The 21,294-nt window shown below is 39.2% G+C and overlaps 1 protein-coding gene across 6 annotated transcripts in view; it reads left to right on the forward strand.

Moving 5' to 3' along the window:
* The window catches only part of PDE4C (phosphodiesterase 4C), a 487,758-nt gene that overhangs the window by 377,743 nt on the left and 88,721 nt on the right, over nucleotides 1-21,294 (forward strand). The window contains exon 1 of one of the 6 annotated variants that reach the window (XM_072113913.1): nucleotides 14,972-15,751. The exons of the other annotated variants lie outside the window; for them this stretch is intronic. Coding sequence (XP_071970014.1) covers nucleotides 15,621-15,751 — 131 coding nt within the window. The 5' untranslated portion in view covers nucleotides 14,972-15,620. Of the gene's footprint in view, nucleotides 1-14,971; nucleotides 15,752-21,294 lie in introns of those variants that run through there. 6 annotated transcript variants of the gene reach the window in all.

Below are 21,294 nucleotides of genomic sequence, written 5' to 3' on the forward strand. Positions count from 1 at the left end.
TCCTGCCAGGATTGTAATGGTTCCAGAACTGGTACCAACCTTTTGAGTACTATTCTTGGAACTGACACAGTTATTACCATCTGCGTCTTTAAGATATTATATTTTGGCTCAAAGGCTGCCCTGGGCCTATTGACTCCAGAAAGGGACCCTTGGACTTTTGGCTGTTATGAGGGCCTTAAGACTGTTTGTTTGTAGCCTATGAACAAATATTTACCCTACTACACCCCCTCCTTCTCCTCCACTCCTCCTTTCCCCTCACCTCTTTATTGTATTATTGTATAAATTACATATTTGCTAATCGTACAGTCCACAGAATTATGTATTCATGTTATTTATACTGCACATGTTGTATGTACATGTTATTTATACTATACTGAATGGCACAAAGCTTTACTCGAAAACAAGTGGCTCTGAAAAAAGGGCTAAAGACACCAGTACAATGATAATTCGAGTCACTAGTATTAAGTATTCAGTCTGTTCTGGCCACATCAAGTACTAAAATAAAATCCCTGACTGCTGCTATCACATATATCCTAAAAACTTTTAGTTAAAAAACATCAATGTGATCATAGCTGGGTCTTTTGAGGTGAAGTACATTAAAAAGGCCAGAAGGTGGTGCTACTATAACATTTTTCTGTAAGAATATTTATATTTATTTAGACTATTACAGCAGTCTTAAAGGGGTATTCCCATTTAGGCAAATAGATGTTATTGTTTGTACAATAAAAAGTTACACAATTTTCCAATATAATTTCTGTATCAATTCCTCATTGTTTTCTAGATCTCTGCGTGTTGTCATTTAATTAGAATCTCCATTGTTTATTTCCAGAAAACTGACCATCGTCAGGTGTGCGGCTCATTATAATCCACAGCTCTTCTTACCTTCTGATACAAACGAATTGTGCACCTGTGTCATCGTGGTCGGATTTCTGGCAGCAAGAAATAAACACAGAAGCTAGAATAACAGCAAGCAGAGATCTAGAAAACTATGAGAAATTGATACAGAAAGTATATTGGAAAATGTATAATTGTATAATATTAATTTGCTGAAGTGAGAATACCCCTTTAATTAGGGGGTTATAAAGTCCTCTGCTCATGACTAGGAATTAAATCCATGGTCTTGTGCATGAGCTTATAGATGTGAAAGGGGAAAATATGGCTAGCACACATCCCCATTCACTTCTATGGGCTCATGCACAAGAACATGGATTCCATAGCCACAAGCATGAACTCTCCGGGGCCGCAAAAGATTAATCTACTCCTATTCCTGCCTGTGTTGTGACTTGGGCAATGCTCACCTACTGCTGACACAAGGGCAGCAAACAATGGTCATGGGACAGTTGTTTGTGCAATGCTGAAACTTCACTCATCAGTGGAGATTTATTAACCCCTAGGCGCACCAGGACGTTATAGTACGTCCCCGGGGCTAGATGCTTAGCGCACGGGGACGTTCTATAATGTCCTGCTTCTGGCACCGGCTCACGAACGGAGCCGGTACCAGAAGCAGCGGCTGTCTAGTACAGCTGACAGCCTGCGCTAACACCCGCGATCGGAGCCGGCTCCGATCGCAGGTGTTAACCCCTTACACGCCGCGGTCAAACATGACCGCGGCGTGTAAGGGAGTTTGCGCTGTGGATCGGATTCCCCGTGCCGCTTACCGGGGGATCCGATCCACTTCTGGGCAGCTCCGAGGACTGGCATGTGGCCCGGAGCTGGCCGGTCTCCATTGCAGTCAGACCCCTTCCGGGTTTACACTGCTCTACAGTAAAATAGTATTGTAGAGCAGTGTATTGAACTTAAACCAGTGATCAGAGCATCACTGGTTCAAGTTCAAGTATGTATAATTAAAAAAAAGTCAAAAACACTAAAGTTAATACATTAGAATAAATAAAAAATAAATGCATTAAAATATAAGCCCCTAAAATGTCACTTTCCTATAAAAACACTTAATAAAGTATAAAAAATACCATTTTTGGTATTGCCGCGTCCGTAACAATCTGTATAATAAAACAGAATCGTTACTGGACCCGCACGGTACACGCCGTAGAAAAAAACGCAAAAACGTTCCGAAAAAAGATCATTTTTAATTAATACCCTATAAAAAAATGCTCTAAAAGGTAATTTAAAAAATGTTATGCACTCCAAAATAAGCCCACTAAAAAGAACAACTCTTTTCGCAAAAAATAAGCCCCTAACCAGATTTGTCAGCCGAAAAATAAAAAAGTTATGCATATGAAAAGATGGTGATGCTAAAATGAACAAGATTTTCTCCAAATTGGTTTTTATTCAGTACAATTGAATAAAATACACAAAACCCCCACATATTTGTTATCCCTGCGTCCGTAACAATCTGCATAATAGAACAGAATCATTATTAGATCCGCAAAGTGAACCCCGTAAAAAACAAAACAAAAAAGCTCCAGAAAAAAGATCATTTTCAATTAATACCCTATAAAAATGCTCTAAAAAGGGATTTAAAAAATGTTATGCACTCTAAAATAAGACCACTAAAAAGAACAATCCTTCTCGCAAAAAATAAGCCCTTAAACAGATTTGTGAGGCGAAAAATAAAAAAGTTATGCATATGAAAGACAGTGATGCTAAAATTAACAACATTTTTGCCAAATTACTTTTTATTCAGTAAGAATGGGAAAAAATTTAAAAATCTATATAAATGAGGTCTTTTTGTAATCGTGGCGACCCATAGAATAAAAATAATATACTATTTTTATGGTATGGTAAACGGCCAAAAAAAACCCCATAAAAATCTTCCTGAAAAGTGATGATTTTCATTTCCTCCACCAACAAAGAGTTAATAAAATCTCACCAATTAGCCTATAGATTCCCCCAAATTACATACCAGAAAAGTGCATCTCATGTGGCAAAAGAAATAAGCTCCTATAGGTCCACATTAAAAAAAAGAAAAAAATTATAGCCTGTACAATGTGACATAGCAAATCTGACCTGGATGGCGCCTCCTTCCCTTCTATGCCCGGCCGTGCGCCCATACAGCAGGTTACCACCACATATGGGGTATCCGTGTACTCGGGAGACATTGGGTAACAAACTTTGTGGAGCCTTTATTCATTTAATCCATTGTAAATGTTTAATTTTCCACCCAAAATGGGTGTATTGTGAAAAAATATTACAATTTGCAGACTGCACCTCCATTTTGTTTTAACCCCTATAAAACACGTAAAGCGTTAACAAACTTCTTAAAAGTAGTTTTTCATACGTTGAGGGGTGTAGTTTCCACAATGGGGTAATTTACGAGTCTCACTATTATTTAGGCCTCTCTGTGTCAATTAGAAGTTGAGCAGGTCCATCTAAATACAGGTTTTGGTGATTTTACAAAAAATGTGAAAAATGATACCTAAATTCTGAGCCTCATAACATTCTAGTAAAATATGTGGAATCTTAAAAAACCATGCCAACATAAAGCAGACATTTGGGAAATGTAAGCTATGAATTTATTTGGGAGCTATGACTATCTGCATCAAAAGTAGAGAATTTAGAATGTTGAAAATAAAGAATTTTTCCAAATTTTTGCCAATTTTTTTTTTTTCATAACTAAACGCAAAAGATTTCATCCAAATTTTTTAACTAATTTGAAGTACAATGTGTCACGAGAAAACAATCTCAAAATCCCCTGGATATCTCATAGCGTTCCAAAGCTATAACCACTTATAGTGACACAGGCCAGATTTGAAGAATGGGGCCGCGTCCTTAAAGGACACCTGTCATCAGGTCTGTGTCACTAGTCCTGTCACCTCTACCTGTTGTAGAAGCTCACAAGGATCCCATCCCATCCGTTATCTAGTTATTTCATACATTAATCATTGTAAAATCATCTATTCTTTATTATGTAAATGAGGCTGGTCACATGTCAGAGGCAGTGATGTTACCCCTGTCACCCCTCCCCTCTCCTCCCCCTGCTCATGTCTGTGTGTAATGTATAGTAAAGCATAGTTAGTGCATCTACTGACATGCTGCATCCTCCTAATATACAGGTGAGAGACACAGACATCAGCTACACATGAATCTGACATGTTCTGCTGTAACATATGGCTGCCTGGAGCTGCTGTATCTCTCCTAAACACACACATGCACACACAGGCTGCTGGGGGTGTGGCCACCAGCACCAGGAAGCACATCATTATACAGCCTCACATCATTATACAGGCTGTCAGTCATGCACTGGGGGTGTGGCTGTGCCTCCCACTCATGAATAGAGTGGACAGCTTGAATATGCTAATGCTTCATTGGACATTTCACAGGTCATTTGCATACAGCTTTAGGACCTCATTGCTTAGGTTTACAGGCATGTAGAGGGACAATAAAGGGATAGAGGCAATGCTCTCTAATGGCAGTTTATGAAAATATATTTAGTTTAGCGGGGTTATTTTGCATGACGGGTTCTCTTTAAGGCCAAAAGAGGCTGAGTCCCGTAGGGGTTAAAGGGGTTTTCTGGGTTTTAAAAATTACCTAGGGCCGGGCTGGGGAGGGCTAGTTAAACATAATAAACATTTACTTACCTCGTCCGGCGCTGCTGATGTCCCGCGCCACGGTCCCTTCGATCCGTGCCCCTGTTTGTTTACAGGGGCACGGAAGCCGCGCACAGGGAGCTTCCGGTCCGTGATGTGGCCGGCTCCTCCCATCCGTCCCTATCTCTCAGCATTGTAAGCGCTGAGAGATGGTGTCGCATGGGAGCATCCGGCCGGCCGGAAGCTCTCTGTGCGCCCTTGTAATGAAATCGGCGCACAAAGAAGACCGGCCGCGGCGCGGGACATCGGCAGCACCGGAGGAGGTAAGTACATGTTTATTGTGTTTAAATAGCCCTCCCCAGCCTGGCCATAAGAAATTTTTTAAACCCGGATAACCCCTTTAATCTCTCTATAACAGAATTCTGTCACAATTTGCATAAAAAAACTGCCTTCACTATATTTATAAAGGGTTTTATACAGTTTTCTAACTGATAACATCCTCACACAGCATTACTGACTGACACTACATATGACACTGACATGTTAGTACCACATCAGTGGTATCTAGTACTTTACAGGATATGATCTGCTCCATCAGGCAGAGGAGTTAAATAACTGCCTTCACTATACTTATGATATGATTTATCACCGGACCCCCTGAACTGATCCCATAATTAATATAAAGCCTCATCAAGGTTAAGTTCACATAAAGCATTGTGGGGGAGATTTATCACTGACTTTTTTGGTGTAAAAAAATCGATTGGAGTCCAGCCTTTTCCGCCACTGATAAAGTAGCTTACACATAGAACCACTAGTGCAACACCATGCAAAGCGAGATTTATGATTTGCCATTCTTAAAAATTAATAGCTAAAAAGTTATAAGGTCACTCCACTCCCTTCCTGGCTTAAAGGCCGTCTTAGAACTATCGCAAAGAGACTGCCTAATGATAAATCTCCCCCTGTGTTTTGAAACCCACTGCAAATGCATCAGGGGAAACTTATGACCAAATGCTTGTGTATAAGTTATCTATTTCATAACATGTGGTTTGCTCTTTAAAATTAGTAATAATTAACAATTCAAAACACAAATTACTACTTTTGTTTGATGCATATACCTGTACAGTGTTTAACCCCGGTTAGTAATTTACATACAGTACCCAGCTAATTTTATACACACCCGTTTTATCTATATACAGCTACCCAATTTTATGTAATTACATTTTTTTTTTATTCATACTCCAAAATGAACAACCACCCCCAATTCATAGTACATAGAGGCCGTCTCAAATTTAAAGGACATCTACCATTTGTTTTTATGCATTTTAAACCAAACATACCTTGAGAATTCTATAGCGACACTGATGCAGATCTTGTTTAACCCCTGAACTGAGTGGTTTTGCTCAAAAAACTATTATAAAATTCAGGACCTTGGGAAAGCTGGTTGCAGACTGGCTGCCGTACATAAACACATTACTTCCACATACATAGGAGCTGCCTGAACTGTCCAGACAGGACTAATCAGCCTGAGCTGGATGACTCATACAAATTAGCTGGGGGATAGTGCAACAAATGATTACTTCTGCCTGTCAGGGACAACAAAGTGATTATGTATTCTTATATGCTTATGCTGGGCAGGACAGGGCTGAAGCAGTGCATAATTAGGATGAGGAGAGTACCAGGGCAGCCACAGGAGTCACAGGGCCTCATCATAATTTTATAATTTTTTTTTTTCAGCAAAACCACTCAGTTCAGGGATTAAACATGATATGTTTCTGCATCAGTGTAGCATTCTACAGCATTCTTAAGGTATGTTTGGTTCATAATGCATAAAAGCAAATGGTAGATTTTCTTTAAATAAAACATGTGTCAAGTGAAAAAACTAATACTTAACTCCAGGTTGCAGCCCCAGTGCCTTATGTCTGCTACCATCTCCTCCACTTTCCCTGCTCTTCTTCTGGCAGCCTGTCTGTCTTCTGTGGGGACATGGACACAGGATGGCTCCTGATGTCATACCTCCTGTGTCCTATAGATTAATAGGTGCAGATGAATGGATTTTGGCTGTGCCGCTTTGTCTGTCAATTGCATCGATGTTGTAAAGACGCCAAATTAATTGAGTTTTCTGTTAGTATGGTCTTCCTAGTGTTTGGCAAGTCAGTACTACTTATGATCTGTTGTCCCCTAACGTCTTTGTAATCTGCCACCTAAGGCCCAAGGTTATGCATATGATTGTTGCTGTTTTCCTACATACACATATAGCAGGCTAAGCAGTAACAATAAAGATATAGATGATCATCATAATAAAGATGCCATGAGATAATAAAAGCTTTATGACTCTAGAAAGTATGTCTAAACTTTAACATTAAGGATCTCTGTAGCTAATAAACTGTAGAGCAACAAGGTAAAGTCCAGTACCTCCATTTATCTATTTCATGAGTTAATTAAAAAAAAAAACCTATAGTGTAGTATAACTACATGAATTCATGTCAGAGAATGCCATCTCCGATTGACTTTAATTTAACCCCTTCACAAAAAGGCCCTTTGTGGTTTTGCTTTTTAATGTTTCACTCCCCACCTTCAAAAGTTCATAAGTTTTTATTTTTCCATGTAAGGAGCTGTATGAGGTCTTGTATTCTGCACTTCATAGTGACTGTATTTAAAATTCCATGCATTTACTGTAAAGTGGGGAAAAATCCAAATATAGTGACATTGGTGAAAAATGCATTTGCATCGTTTTCTTGTTGGCTTGGATTTTATGGCTTTCGCTGAGCGCCCCAAAATGACATGTCTACTTTGGGTCGGTACGATCACAGGGATACCAAATTTATATAAGTTTTATAATGTTTTCATACATTAAAAAAAATTAAAACCTCCTGTACAAAAGAAAGAATCTTCATTTTGTCCTAATAATTTTTTAATACTTCAGTGTACAGAGTTTTGTGTGATTTGATTCCTTGCAACTTTTGATGACTTTTTTAATGCTGCCATTTTTAGGACTGTATGGCATTTTCATCATTTTTGTTGAATTTTTTATATTTTGCATAATAGCAAAAGTGGTATTTCCAACTGTGGGTGCTATTTTTTTCCGTTTTACTGTTTATTTATATTTATATCAGTTGTAGGGAAAGGAGGGTGATTTAGAATTTTTAGGTTAGAGTACTTTAACCCTAGGTTGTCTGATTGATCCTACCATATACTGCTAATATCATAATATCATGTATCATGCAAAAGGCACATTATAATACACTGTGTAAAAAGAGACAATCTAGGGTCTTTCTGTGACCCGAGGCTGCCATAGCAACAGATCACTGCTCCCTGATGACGTCACGGGGGGCGATGATCTGAGCCAACATGGCGACACTCACTCACACGGCACAGGCTTTTTAATGCCGTTGGCAGCTTTGCTGCTTTGCTCAGCCCTCTCCAATCACCCACAGCCGAAACGTGACGTTGAGAAGAATGACTTGTGACCACTTGCAATGATCACATGTCAATATGGTACTCTAAAGTAGGTTTTAAGCATAGACCTAAAAGGAGTTGCATGATGCATCAGTGTTAAATTTACAGTTGACTGATTTAACCTAAATAAGAATTGTTATAACAAAATCAGAAGTACAGTGGGTATGGAAAGTATTCAGCAGGGACGTAGAAAGAGCCGGGGCTGTCACAAGTATATAAATGTGTTGATGCATATATACTGTATGCATGAGTGTATATGTATAGGCAGTTTGGTAAATATATGAGTTGGATTTCGTAGATTTTATAAATGTACAGTAACTCGACACTTCAGCCTCCTGTGCAAGATTCCCACCCTGCTATGGATTTGCTGATTTGCGACTAGGCCTGCAGTGGCAGCCAGAGATGACAGGGATGTAGAACACAGTCCATCAGACGATCTGAATGATTTGGACTGAGTGCAGGATCTAACTTTCAAATTGTGTCGCAAGATCAAGCACTTACATACACCGGGAAGAAGAAGGTGAACTCCATTGGACCTGAGCGGGGAAGCAACACATGCAGGATCTTAGTGAATCATGGCACAGTGCAAGATCGTCGGACAATGCACTTTCTTGAACTCCGCACTGGCTAAGTAAATGATCCCATTGATTGAAAAATTTAAAGGGATCTGAATACTTTCCATACCCACTGTACAAACTATAATGTATGAGACCTGTCAATATGGGTATCATTTAGATATGAAGCAATTAAAAAGGTTATCCCATAAAGATCACTCCTTAATAGAAAAACAATACCAGTGCAAAAGTCAGCTATTTTTGCTTGGAAAATGTGCATCTGGCAAATCATTTCACTTACCATAGTTAAATAAAAGTAGCATGAGATGCTGGCTATTCAAATAATTGGCAAGCATCTAATGCACCGATCACAGGAACCTGATAGGTACATGGGTGTAAAAAATTAAGGGGGGGGGGGGTTCATCAGTCAGTTGCCTTGCCTACTTGGCCTGATTTATTTTCTTACAGTGAGTGCTGTAAGAGAACACTAAAAAAACCATGCATCATGAAAGAGTGGTGAAGTAGAAGGGAGATGAAGAAAGGAATAAATAGGGGAAAGAGCGTCTGAGGGAAAGGGCCAGATGAGCAGTCCTAGGGCATGTTAAAGAGAACCTGTCACCCATAAATTCGACACTAGGAGCTGCTTACTAAAGTAAGCAGCTCCTAGTGCTTAAACAAACGCCACAGGGTTAGAATGATAGCGTTATCGGAAATGCTATCTAACACTGCGACGGAGTACAATGTAAATGCCGGACCACTCGCAAAGCTGTCCGACGTATTCATGAGGGGGCAGCCCGAGGCACTGCCTCTTCCCTGGACCGCCGCACTCGCTCCACTCACTCGCTCGTCGGACCGCTTTGATTGTATACGTCGAATATGTCGGACCACTATCACTGTAACACTGCAGCGTTTGTTTAAGCACTAGGAGCTGCTTACTTTAGTAAGCAGCAACTAGTGCCGAATTTATGGGTGACAGGTCCTCTTTAAGGTCAGGGAATTACATATACCTTACAGCAGTGGTTTTCAACCTTTTTTGAGCCGCGGCACACTTTTTATACTTAGAAAATCCTGGGGCACACCACCAACCAAAATAGCACAAAATGACACTAAAACAGTCATATTATACATATAGTTAATAATATAGATTCTAAATTTATTTTACTCACTCAGTGAGTGAATGTGAAACCTCTTCCTCAACAGTTCTCAGTTTCTCCCTGTTTTCAGTATATGGTGCTGATTATTATGTGGCTCATATACTGCAAAATAAAGGGGTACAATGAGAAGTACTATGGCCATGAGCCAGAGTACAAGTGCCAGCTCATATACTCAGCGTATGAGCTGGTACTTGTAGTACTCCAGCCTCATGACTATAGTATTTCTCATTTTACATCGCTGCACATTGCTGGGAAACATAACACAGGGGGCACCATAGTTTGGGGAACTTTCCCCGCGGCACACCCGACCATGTGTCGCGGCACACTAGTGTGCCACGGTACACTGCTTGAAAATCACTGCCTTACAGGATTGGAACATGTGCAGAGGTCTCAATTTCCACCAACAGGGCAGGCCACGTGCATGCCAAGCCAACGCGGTAGCTCTGCTCCATGTAAAGACTTTCTCAATTTTTTTTCTGCAAAGTCCTTTTATTTTTTTATGAACATTACAGTGAAAACCATAAATCAAAGGCCACCAAATGTTATATTTTACATAAGCACCATGCACTGGTATATAGAAATACATCTTTTAAGAAATCTTTCTATAAAAGTATCTTTTATTGTAGAAAAAATGTGGCAGAATCGGAGCGAAGCCTGAAAGGAAAATTAAAATGCCCCCTTCCCCAATTAAAAAATTCATAAGAATAAAATCCAAAAGGGCTACTGCTTTGAGATTATCTACATAGAATGCCGCTGTTCTCCTGTAGTTTCCTCATTGCTGCCAATTCTTTTCCGTCAGGTAGAGAACATCATGGAAACTTCTCCCAGCCATGACTTATCACTGCCACCATGGTGACTGTGGTTTCTGGAGAACATCTCCACACTCCATCCCTAAAAAAATCACAGTCCATACAATGTACTCTAGATAATGGCAAAGTGTCCCCTGCATATACAAATAATACACTGAGACCCCACAATATATTATAAAATATATTATTGTATACTTCCTACAGCTGCCTTCTCCTTGCTCCCAGGCACTTCTGCTTCAGGCGCTGATGTCATTGCTTAGGCGACGACGCTTGGGTCATAGAGATGTTTCCTGGGCTGGATAATAGAAGCAGGCAGCGAGTCAGCGTGCACAGAGTGGGTATGCGATCGCCTACCACTTGTCCCGGCCATGGGCCCCCAGAAGCCCAATAGACCCAGAGTACCCGCTCCCCCTGCCCCCCCCCCCCCATCCCCAATAGCTACGTCACGGAGGACACGTCTACCATCAGCAAAAATGATGGTAGATGTTCTTTAAGTAATAATGTACAAGACACAAACAGAAAAAAATATTTATTTTATCATTACCATCAAAACCTTTACACTTCATACAATAAACGGTCATAAATTAAAGGCTAAACTTTTAAAATTCAAGCCTCAAATACCTAAATATGCAAAGTCCCTTATAGGAATTTGTGCATGTTTTCATAGTGCAATTAAGTAGCTGTGTTGTGTGTGGCATACAGGCAGTCCCCGGGTTACATACAAGATAGGGTCTGTAGGTTTGTTCTTAAGTTGAATTTGTATGTTGAAACTGTATAATTTATCATTGTAATCCTAGCCAGAACTTTTTTGGTCTCTGTGACAATTGGATTTTAAAAATGTTGGATTGTCATAAGAATAAGGATTAACACTAAAGCTTCATTGCAGACACCTGTGATAACTCTTAAAGCTGATCATTGTAGCCTAGTACAATAAATTTCCAATATCCAGAGGTCCGTTTGTAACTAAGGGTCGTATGTAAGTCGAGTGTTCTTAAGTAGGGGACCGCCTGTATATGACAATCCCATATACATGTTGCGGAAAAAATCTGCTTCAGAAATGTCTTATCATTGCAGAATTTTCATCTCCAGGAAAAGTATGGCATGTCACTTACTCCTGCTGATGCCAGTGTGGAAATCAATCTTTACAACCCAAAAACCGCATCGCAAAAATCAATGCATTTTATGCGTCAATATCCACCTGGCTACGGGATTATTGCTGAGGTAAATCTGGCAACCCTAGATAGGACACTTCTATACTATATGTGAATTGTTCCTATGCAATACGTTTAGTTATGTTATAGTTTCTGTGTAACAGGTCTTGTTAAAAGAACTCTAAAAGGTTGGAGAGGCCACAATCCCTTTAAAACCTGTGATAGTTATAAACATGTATTTGCGATATGGTGAAGTAGAATAAGAGAGGAAAGTAATGTGCAAGGGAGTTCCCACAAAAATTGCAAGTGAGTGGCCCCAAATTTCCTAGTGGCGTCCCTGACTCACATAGTATATCAAAAAAATAAACAGATACGGCTTCTATAATATGGGAAAACAGACCTTAACAGGTTAAGCATCATTACAACAGGAAAGCCATTTATATGTGCTACAAAAAGCAGTTCTGCCCAAAAATCTTTTCACTTTGCTACATATAACATAGAACATATGCTTACAAATCTCCTCACTCCCATCCAGCTATGGCCCTCACTTCCAGGTCTCTGTTTGTATGAATAGGTGCGCATATGTGGTTGTGACGGCACTGCCGACCTAGGTTTGCAAACACAGACATGACAGTTAGGGCAGACGCCAAACAGGAACAAAGAGAGCACCCCCCCCCCCCCCCCTAATCAGGAGGCAGGAGTATAGAGGCATCATAACAGTCTTCAGTGTAGTTATATTGCGGCAGGAGGAAGAAAAGAACAAATCAACAAAAATAAACTGGAATATACAAAAGACAATGGGAAGACATGATGGGGATAGGGAGGAGAGTATATGTATCACTCACACAGGCACAGATAGCCGTATTGACTTCAACCCACAATGTCATAGAGGGCACACAGCATCCAGTAACAGTAAGAATCTAAAGAGCCAGGGTAACATCTGCGATGGGTAAATGTATATAGGGTTGCCACGTTTTAATGATGTTGTCCATTTTATAATCCCTTAACACTGAAATCTTTTCAAAGATCATCTTGGCGAACCTGAGTGAAGTTGGGCCCCCCCCACCTTGTTCAAATCAAACAAAATTGGTGTCAAACATTTGTGCTAGGTTTATGCTTGTTTGTGCAGCAGAAATTTTTGTTTGTGCCTCCATAATTTTGAAGCTATTGATAAAAGTTTCCAGTCAACCAGTCCCCCACACACAGACACACAAACACATTACCCAAATCAAAGAAAACTGGTGTCAAACGTTTGTGCTACACCTTAACTTATGTAAACACCTAAACATACCTTATAAATTATAGCAACACAAATTTCTGCTTCACAAATGTATCACATACGTTTGACACCAGTTTTCTTTGATTCAATTAATGTGGGGGGGGCTGACCTTTTGACCTTTATAATTTCGTTAATATCTCCAAAAATTTTGAGCAGCACAAACATAGCAATTTATATGCACGAGTTTTGTTTGTTTGGGAGGGGGGGCTGGTTGATCTCTGATGACCTCTGGAAACTTTTAATATTTTAAATATTTTAAAAACGATGGTGGCACAAACAAAAATTTATGCAGCACAAACCAGCACAAATGTTTGACACCAATTTTGTTAGATTTGAACAAGGTGAGTTCTCAAGTTCTTAGTGATCCTGGCCTTAACTTGAGATACTAAAAGAAGCAACTTTTTCCAATTATCCGCCTTGTGTATTCTAGCAGCCGTAGAGAGGCATTGACTGAGCTTATGGGCCTTGTTCTTGAGTCCCGTGAATATGTTCGTTAAAAGCAGAGTAGTGGTAGCCAGCCCTATAAAGGTGCAAAGCACCGTTGGTATTAAAAAGTAAAATTTCTCCAGAAACACTAAATTATAGGGCACATCCTTTAAATATATAGTGCTGAACCTTCATCGCAAACTTTGAAGCAGAGGGCAGAAGAGGATGAGAAAAACTTGAGAAAAAGTCTGGAAGGTACCAGATGTGTCCTATGCATAATTTTAATAACTGTCACCACCAAGGTCAACTGATGGCTACCCTTTGCTACCATCTCACAGCAGTTTTGCCACATCTGTAAGGTCATCAAGATACCAAGGTCTTATTACCTCTGTAGCATAAACTGGAGTTTGGTGAAATGTAGAATATAGCAAAAATTAAAAAAAAATCTCATGACATAGAATCATTTTTCCATATAAATTCATTGGGGGTCATGTTGGGGAGTTCTGAGTTTGAGTATATGGATCGCAGAGAGTGCAGTATCTGACATAAGGCAAAGTGTTCAGATAAGGGGAGGTTGTGCTTTTTAATAAAACTAGTAGCTGAAGTGCCTTTATCTACAGGAAGAAAGCATTGCAATCAAGTCAGTCCTCTATTTTTCCACAACAGGTATGAGCAGCTAATGATGTGAAGTTTGTATGTGGGATAATGGGTAGGAGTCTGCAAGGCAGACAGAGCTCCAGACTGCCGCCCAATGTATGGTGCCAGGCAGGGCATGTCACTTGGGGCCAGACTTCTTGGCTTGAGTAGGCTGCAATGAAGTAAGGCCCTACGGGAGCAGATTGGTACTTCCCAGCTCCTGGGACTCCTACCGAAGAAGTAAGTGAGCCTCAGAGAGGATGGTGGGTTGCTGATTGGCGACTGTGGGTGTCAGGAGGCGCGGAGGCCAATCCTGGATACCGGGGACGTCTTCACTATCCACTGAGAGCGGCACCATATATTAGAAGTTTTATATACTGTACTGGACAACCCTGTTAATGTAACAAGCTTTTACTGTAAAACTTGTTTAAGAAGACACCACACTTAATTAAAAAGTGGTCTTCTCAAAGAAGATATCTAATGTCTAATGATGTGGATAATCTGTTGTAGGAAAGCTGATTTGGATAAGAGGCTGATCTCCTCAAAAAGGCTCCAGTTTATTTTATTATTTTCTCAAACTATTAGGAGGTGTATGCAAATTACTTGTAAGTATCTACATCACAGACAGGATCTTCATTTGTTTTAATATTTACATCTTTAAACGGAGCTAACTGACTAGACTCAGTTAGAAGGAACTGCTCTTTAATTGTTCAAAGTCATTAGCTGACAAGCTATTTCAGGGGTTAGGGCCCGGGAAAACTTCATTTGTTTTAATATTTACATCTTTAAACTTTGCAAAAGATTTAAAAGCAAGAAAAAAAGTTTATTAGTTGAAGAGGATATTGTTTAAGTAATACACTATGAACCCTGTTCTTCTAGGATAAGCATGAATGGTGCCTGAATGAAGAACTGTCTCTTTAAAGAGAAATATTTGCAGAGCGTGAGTTAGGCGTTGGCCCTCCCCCTTACCGGAGTACAGTGACAGTGACATCACAGAGGGAGAGATAGCTCAGTATCCTGCACTGGTGGCATTTCTGTATACACTATTTTCCAGCTGTCACACTGAGACTACATGGAAAGCAGGAAAGCTTCCTTACTTTTCATAGGAGTTTTGTAGGATTTTAGAACTGCAGCTGATGTCTTCTATTTTTAGGTGTTGAGCACTTTTTTATCCACCTAAACCTGTTCACCAAGGTAACGAACACAGATATAGAATGAAGAAACTGAGCCATGCATTGGGTCTGTTAGTGGTACACTGCTGATTCTGCCTTAATCGGGATCTTCTTTTTTTGGAGAGCGTGATTCTACTAAATCGGGTTACTGATTGGCAGAAGCTGAGGTAACAAAGTATTTTTGGAAACAGAAGCAATCTCCTCATATTGTTTGTCAAGAAAATGGCAGATTATGGAAACTATGCAAAACATGATTCTACTAAAAAAGAAAGATTGTAGTGGGGACTAATGCCTATATTCTCCATTGAAAAAAATCACATTTTTTTACTCTGCTCCTTGTATTTTGAATCTCTTCTAATGATGGAAATATTATTTAAAGGGAAGGTTAAAAGATGTTTTGTATGGATTGTAATTAATTCTGAGCAACCAGCATTGTATTTTATATTACCACAATGTGAACATTTGAGGACTGACTAGCATTGAAAGCTCAGATGTGGATATGAGCTTACCTACAAACTGTGGGTTCCTGGCTCCTATGGACCGTGGAGGATGTAAGATATACAATGGATACATATATGGGTCACCATGTGCAGTCAACAGACCCATTGATATTGTACAAAGAAGAAGACGGTAACTATACTTATATTTGATCTTTATATATCTTTTGATTCTCAACATCATAACGCTTTGGTAGTGTTTATTATTGTGTGATATCCCTATATAACTGAGCTACTCACATGCTTATGTTATTCTGTCAGCATTTTAATTGGCTGTTGGGTAGAAAAACCAAAGCACAGATAATAGATTCCTTAGTGGCCAGAATTATACATTATGCTTTATATTTACTGAAAATTGTGTTAAGTAAAATGATCATTTATTGTATGAGATTTAAATCTCGTGAGCCCCAATGCAAATCTGTAATAGGCCTCCAAGGATATAGTAAGTCACTAGTCATTCTTGAAGTAACAGCCCTAAGGATTGTAGGCAGGATGACCTGGATTGTTTCTCCTATTAATGCATGTGAATGCTCATAATACATTATAGTCCATATCAGTCCTCATTAGCAGCCTGTTAGCTGAAGTTGATTAATGCTGCACACAAAGCTGTAATAGCTATAACCTCAGCTGCTTACATGTTAAACATGTTAAAAACATGTTACTAATATTGACGCAAAGGGTATCAGTATGGATTTTGGAGACCAGATTTATAACCTCACTGACAACCCTCCAAGGAAAAAATTGAGGGTAATACATGCATTCTGATTCAAAACTGCATGTACAGCATTATATTGTTCTAAAATTAGGACACATTTTCTTTTCCCAGACCCACACTGCTGCCACCCCATATTCTATGCAATTTGTATATGACATGGACATGACAGGCACATCCTGAAAAGGTTGCAAGGCCATCCCAAGTCACAAAAAAGTGGATATGTGCCTCTCTAATGGATATAGAAAAGCAAAAAACATTGTTGAAGCAAAAAAATGTTTAGTCTCAACCATATTGGCAGGTATGAGCCCATGGTGCCAGTACAGTTTATGTGGGCATCATTGTAAGACCACTTAATCAGAGTTCAGTGGAACAATAATATGGGATTAAGGGGAATAGGTTAAAGCATGGTCTGATGTGCTATACTAGTTATTAATATTATATTTCAATTCAGAAACCAAAATCTCCAATGGTTAAGCATTTAAGGCCTTAGTATTAGACTCATTTTTTTCCATTATTTTTCCATACCTAGAGATAAAGGTTCCCATGTTCAGGATTCCTGATTCAGATTTTAAAACCAATAGCAGAAAGGGTCACGAGAGTGAGAATCTACATGTCACTTCTGTTTTTTCATTCAGCTCCTGGTTCTGACATCAAAGATGCATCTCAAAAAGACAAAATTTGTAAATACATATCCTAGCTGACAAGTCTTCCAACTGCTCATACATAATAGTATAATATCCATTCCATAAAACCAATAAATACCTGTAGAACATAATTTTCTAGATCTTAGTAATTAAGTGTAAGAATCCTAATGTATATCTACCTCTGATTAGGTTACAATCCCTGGCCAGGCAATAACATTGGATAAATACAGGAAACATGTGTATGGGTTGTCTGCTTTGTAGCTTCAGGTTTCCTACAGATTCCCTATCACAGTCCTACCTGTAAGGCATCTTAAGATCAGTTTATTTTTGGTGATTCATAATAATTGCGCGTCCAAAAAGACAACTTTTTTCATTATAGTGATTAGAGAGATTTTTTTCTTATCAAATTATTGTGTATCCTGGAAATAATGAACATGTAGCTCCCCATGTAGCCCTGCATAGTATTTTATTTTGTGATGTCCTTTCTGAAGCTTTAATCATTATCCAGACATTCTGTATATACCAATGTGATTGTTAAATGAAACTTGGTAAGTGGTCTCTTAAATAAAGTAATATCCATTACTAGACACAAAGCAAAAGGAGGATATTTGTACTTGTGCAGTGGAAGTAGTTGATTGTTGAGTGTAAACAGGATGCTATCAAGTAATCCCTCACTTTAACACTAGCGGCAGTGGGAATGTACTGTGTAGTTCACCTCCACCCTATCTGCCTCCCATTATGTGGAATGCTATCACAGGGACAACACGTGTGTGTCTATAAACAGATACTGCATTACACATTAGAACATTTTGTACCCCAAAAAACTCTAAATATATAACAGTGGAACCAAAGAATAAAAAGGTTCATGTAATCTGCCAGGAGTAGTTATCCACAATAATAATTTTTCTAATGCTCATAGTGCTTTTAATTATGCTGAGCTCCAGAACTACCAATTTTGTATATGTTTTCAGTTTCCTCTTGTAATGAAGGAAACACATTTTCACAATGCACAATATTACAGTATTGCAGGCAACTTATAGCTGTCCCTGGGGTGGTTAGAATGTAATGTGATATAATGATGTGAATGCATTTTTAGAAAATATGCAAATTGTCTTGTACTGAGGGCCCTATGTCCTATAGGGGCTATTAAATCTGCATTGGTTTTAGCTTGAAAGACATCATCTCTCTAGTTATTAGGTATTGTGATGGGACTCTATACAGTCTCTAGGTAAAATAGCTAGATATGAGTGGACGGCAAAGTTTTGGTTCGGACTGAACTTTGCCACTTTGGATCCTCCAGACTTCTAATGTCCTGGTCCACCCAAATCACCCGCAGGTAATGCCTGTGATCAGTGTTGGAAACGACTGCCGGTGTTAACTTTTTAAATGCCATCAAAGTTGCTGGCAACATCTGAAACAATCATAGGTGTTACTGGGGGTCGTGGGAATCCGGGCTCGAACAGGATTTTTAAGTTACGGATCCACTGATTCTGAATAATAGCCAAAGATTTCTGACACATATAAATTTCTTTATTGGGAATTGGTCACTGGTACTTTGGTAAGGCAGTATTTAAACATCTCTAAAACCTGCCATGTTTAGGGCAGCTTCACCAAATGCAGTGCAGTTCATAGTTTCTTACAGTATGCTACCTTAGAGGAATACCAAGAAATTGATTGATATTTCTGTACAGAGAAAAACTTTGGTTAATATAATATCAGAAAAAATCTAATTTACAAGCTTTGAATATTTCAGACTATATATGAAAATTAAGAAATGACAGTAAAAAAGACTAATTACAGTAACGGTTAAAGGTGAAACATTGTTTGTTAATGCTAGGAGCCGGCCCTTAACTTCAGAGGGCCGGGGCGTGTAGAGAGTGGGGTGGTGCTCTCTTTTAGATCCCAAGCTGGGAGCAGGAGGTACTACTACAGTGGGGGGGGGGGGGAGAGTTCTCACATTAAAATCTGACAAGGCCATGATGCCCTCAGATGACATCAGCCTGAGCGCCGCCGGCTCATTTACATATTTTAAAAAGTTATTTTAGCAGCAAATATGCTCTTTCTTTATGCACTAAAAACTGTTCTGATTACTGCATAAAAAGCAATCATGTCATGCTGGACATCTACCATCAGTCAAACTAATGGTAGATGTTCTTTAAAAGGAACTATAGCCAAATATAGGCATATTAAATATAGGGGCCTAGATACTTATTAACAAAGTCATTTTCCAGTAGCTGCAGGAGTACAGAGAAGACTGGTAATTAAAAGCTGGTAATTAAAGCTTGTTAATTTGACTGTTCTGCATGCTTGACAATTATAGGTAATGGTAAATAACCCTCAATTACAGATTAACCAACATTTTAGTTTCAAATACCTGCTAGTTAAGGCCTTTATCATTTTTACATCAATGTTTTAAATGGAAAGATGTTTCATTGACCACCTAAGAACAGAGCCTAGTTTGGACCTTAATGAAACCTACTAGAAATCTACCACATCTACCTATTAAGGTAGATCTGATGGTAGGTTCCCAGTAACTTTCTAAACCCTAATCTATCTTTACCTAATCCTATAATACTTTCTAAGCTAAGCTACACTAATATGCTACTGGGACTAAGAGGATAAGCCTCTCTAGACAGTGGGAGCAAAGGCTGGTACACAGCCCCTAGTACCTGGGCGTCCTCACACTGCTGCCCTGGTCCCAGTTCCTTCAGACCTCAAGCCGACGGGAGCACCTCTCTGTGTGTGCACATTCTTTAAAGGACATTTACTGCCAGGATCAAGGATTGTAAACAAAGCACAGTGACATACTGGTGTGTGCCCTCTCTTTAAAAGCAAGTCAAAGTTCTCCAGGCACCATTTACACCTATAGAGCCAAGAGCTCTTCAGGTTGTTTGCATAATTTTAAAAGCCTTCTTTTGTAACACTCAGTGCATAAGAAGTTAGGGGGCACACACCAATATGTCCATGTGCTTAGTTTTAATCCTTGATCCTGGTGGTAGATGTCCTTTAAAAATCAAATTAATTGAAATAAAAAAGAATGTGAGCACCCTTAAATTAGGGTTGTTTTTTTTACATTTATCCCCGCTTTCTCCTCCTTTGCTATCAGCCTGCTTTCTCTTCCTTTCTGATTTCAATTATGTGACTAGCCAAAGACATTAGATCTGTCCAGCTGAGGGTGCATTCACACGTCACAATCAGATTTGAGGTGGTCTTAGGTGCAGTTTTGTCATGTGAAAGACATGAACTGAATGAGTGAATGACATTTGTAGAGCAGGTTTCCCCTTCAAAATCAAATTCACTCGTTCAGTTCATGTCTTTCACCTGTTCAATTGACAAAACTGCACCTAAAACCACCTCAAAGCTGATTGCGATGCAGTTGTAACTGCAACGTGTGAACGCACCCCACTCTGCTGCACACCTTTGTTTAATGTAGCTAAACAGTTTTTGTCTCCACATAATTCAAAGCTCCCTACTAAAATATACCCATTTATAGTGATTAGGGGTGAACTGGGAATTAAAAGTGGCCCTGGAAATGTGTTTCAAAGTGACCCTAATTTGTAGTCATGGCCAACATTTGGTGGTGTTGGCAAACCATTCAATTCATCACAGGAACATTGTTATGTGGACGGCCCAGTGAACAAAATGTGCAACTTTTGCTTGTAGCTAGGCTAATGTGTAAGTAAATAAGAAGTGACAAACTACAGTACATAAAGCAAACACACAATTAGGTAAGCATCAATAACATTCTCCTTGTGTTGTTCATGCATGATACAAAGGTGAAAAAATGTATACTGTCCTTTTAGGTAGTAGAATATAACTACTGTAACACTCTATGTACAAGTATAAAATTACTATAATACTGCCCACTATGTACAAGAATATAACTACTATGATGCTGGATAAATAGAATGATAAATCAAGCACTCCAGGATCTTGGATAAAATGCATTTTTTTTTATTTCGTCAGAATAAATATCATGGCAGTCCCCGGGTTACGAACAAGATAGGTTCCTTTGGTCAGTAGCAAGTACTTAAGTTGAATTTGTATGTAAGCCGGAACTGTTTATTTTATAATTGTAGATCCATACAATTTTTTTTTTGTCCCAGTGACAATTGTATTTTCTACATTTTTGCTGTAATGGGACCAAGGATTATCAATACAGACACTTTACAGCTTTACAGCTAATCATCATAGTCTGGGACTTAAGTAAAGCCTCCAGAGAGCTTCACCAGAGGTCACAGTGGGCAGAGGTGTCCTTGAGTAGGGGACTGCCTGAATAAGCCGAGGTACCTAATTTTACCACCAAAAACAGGGAAA

This window comes from Engystomops pustulosus, chromosome 1, assembly GCF_040894005.1.
Source record: "Engystomops pustulosus chromosome 1, aEngPut4.maternal, whole genome shotgun sequence".
NCBI classification, from domain to species: Eukaryota; Metazoa; Chordata; class Amphibia; order Anura; family Leptodactylidae; genus Engystomops; species Engystomops pustulosus.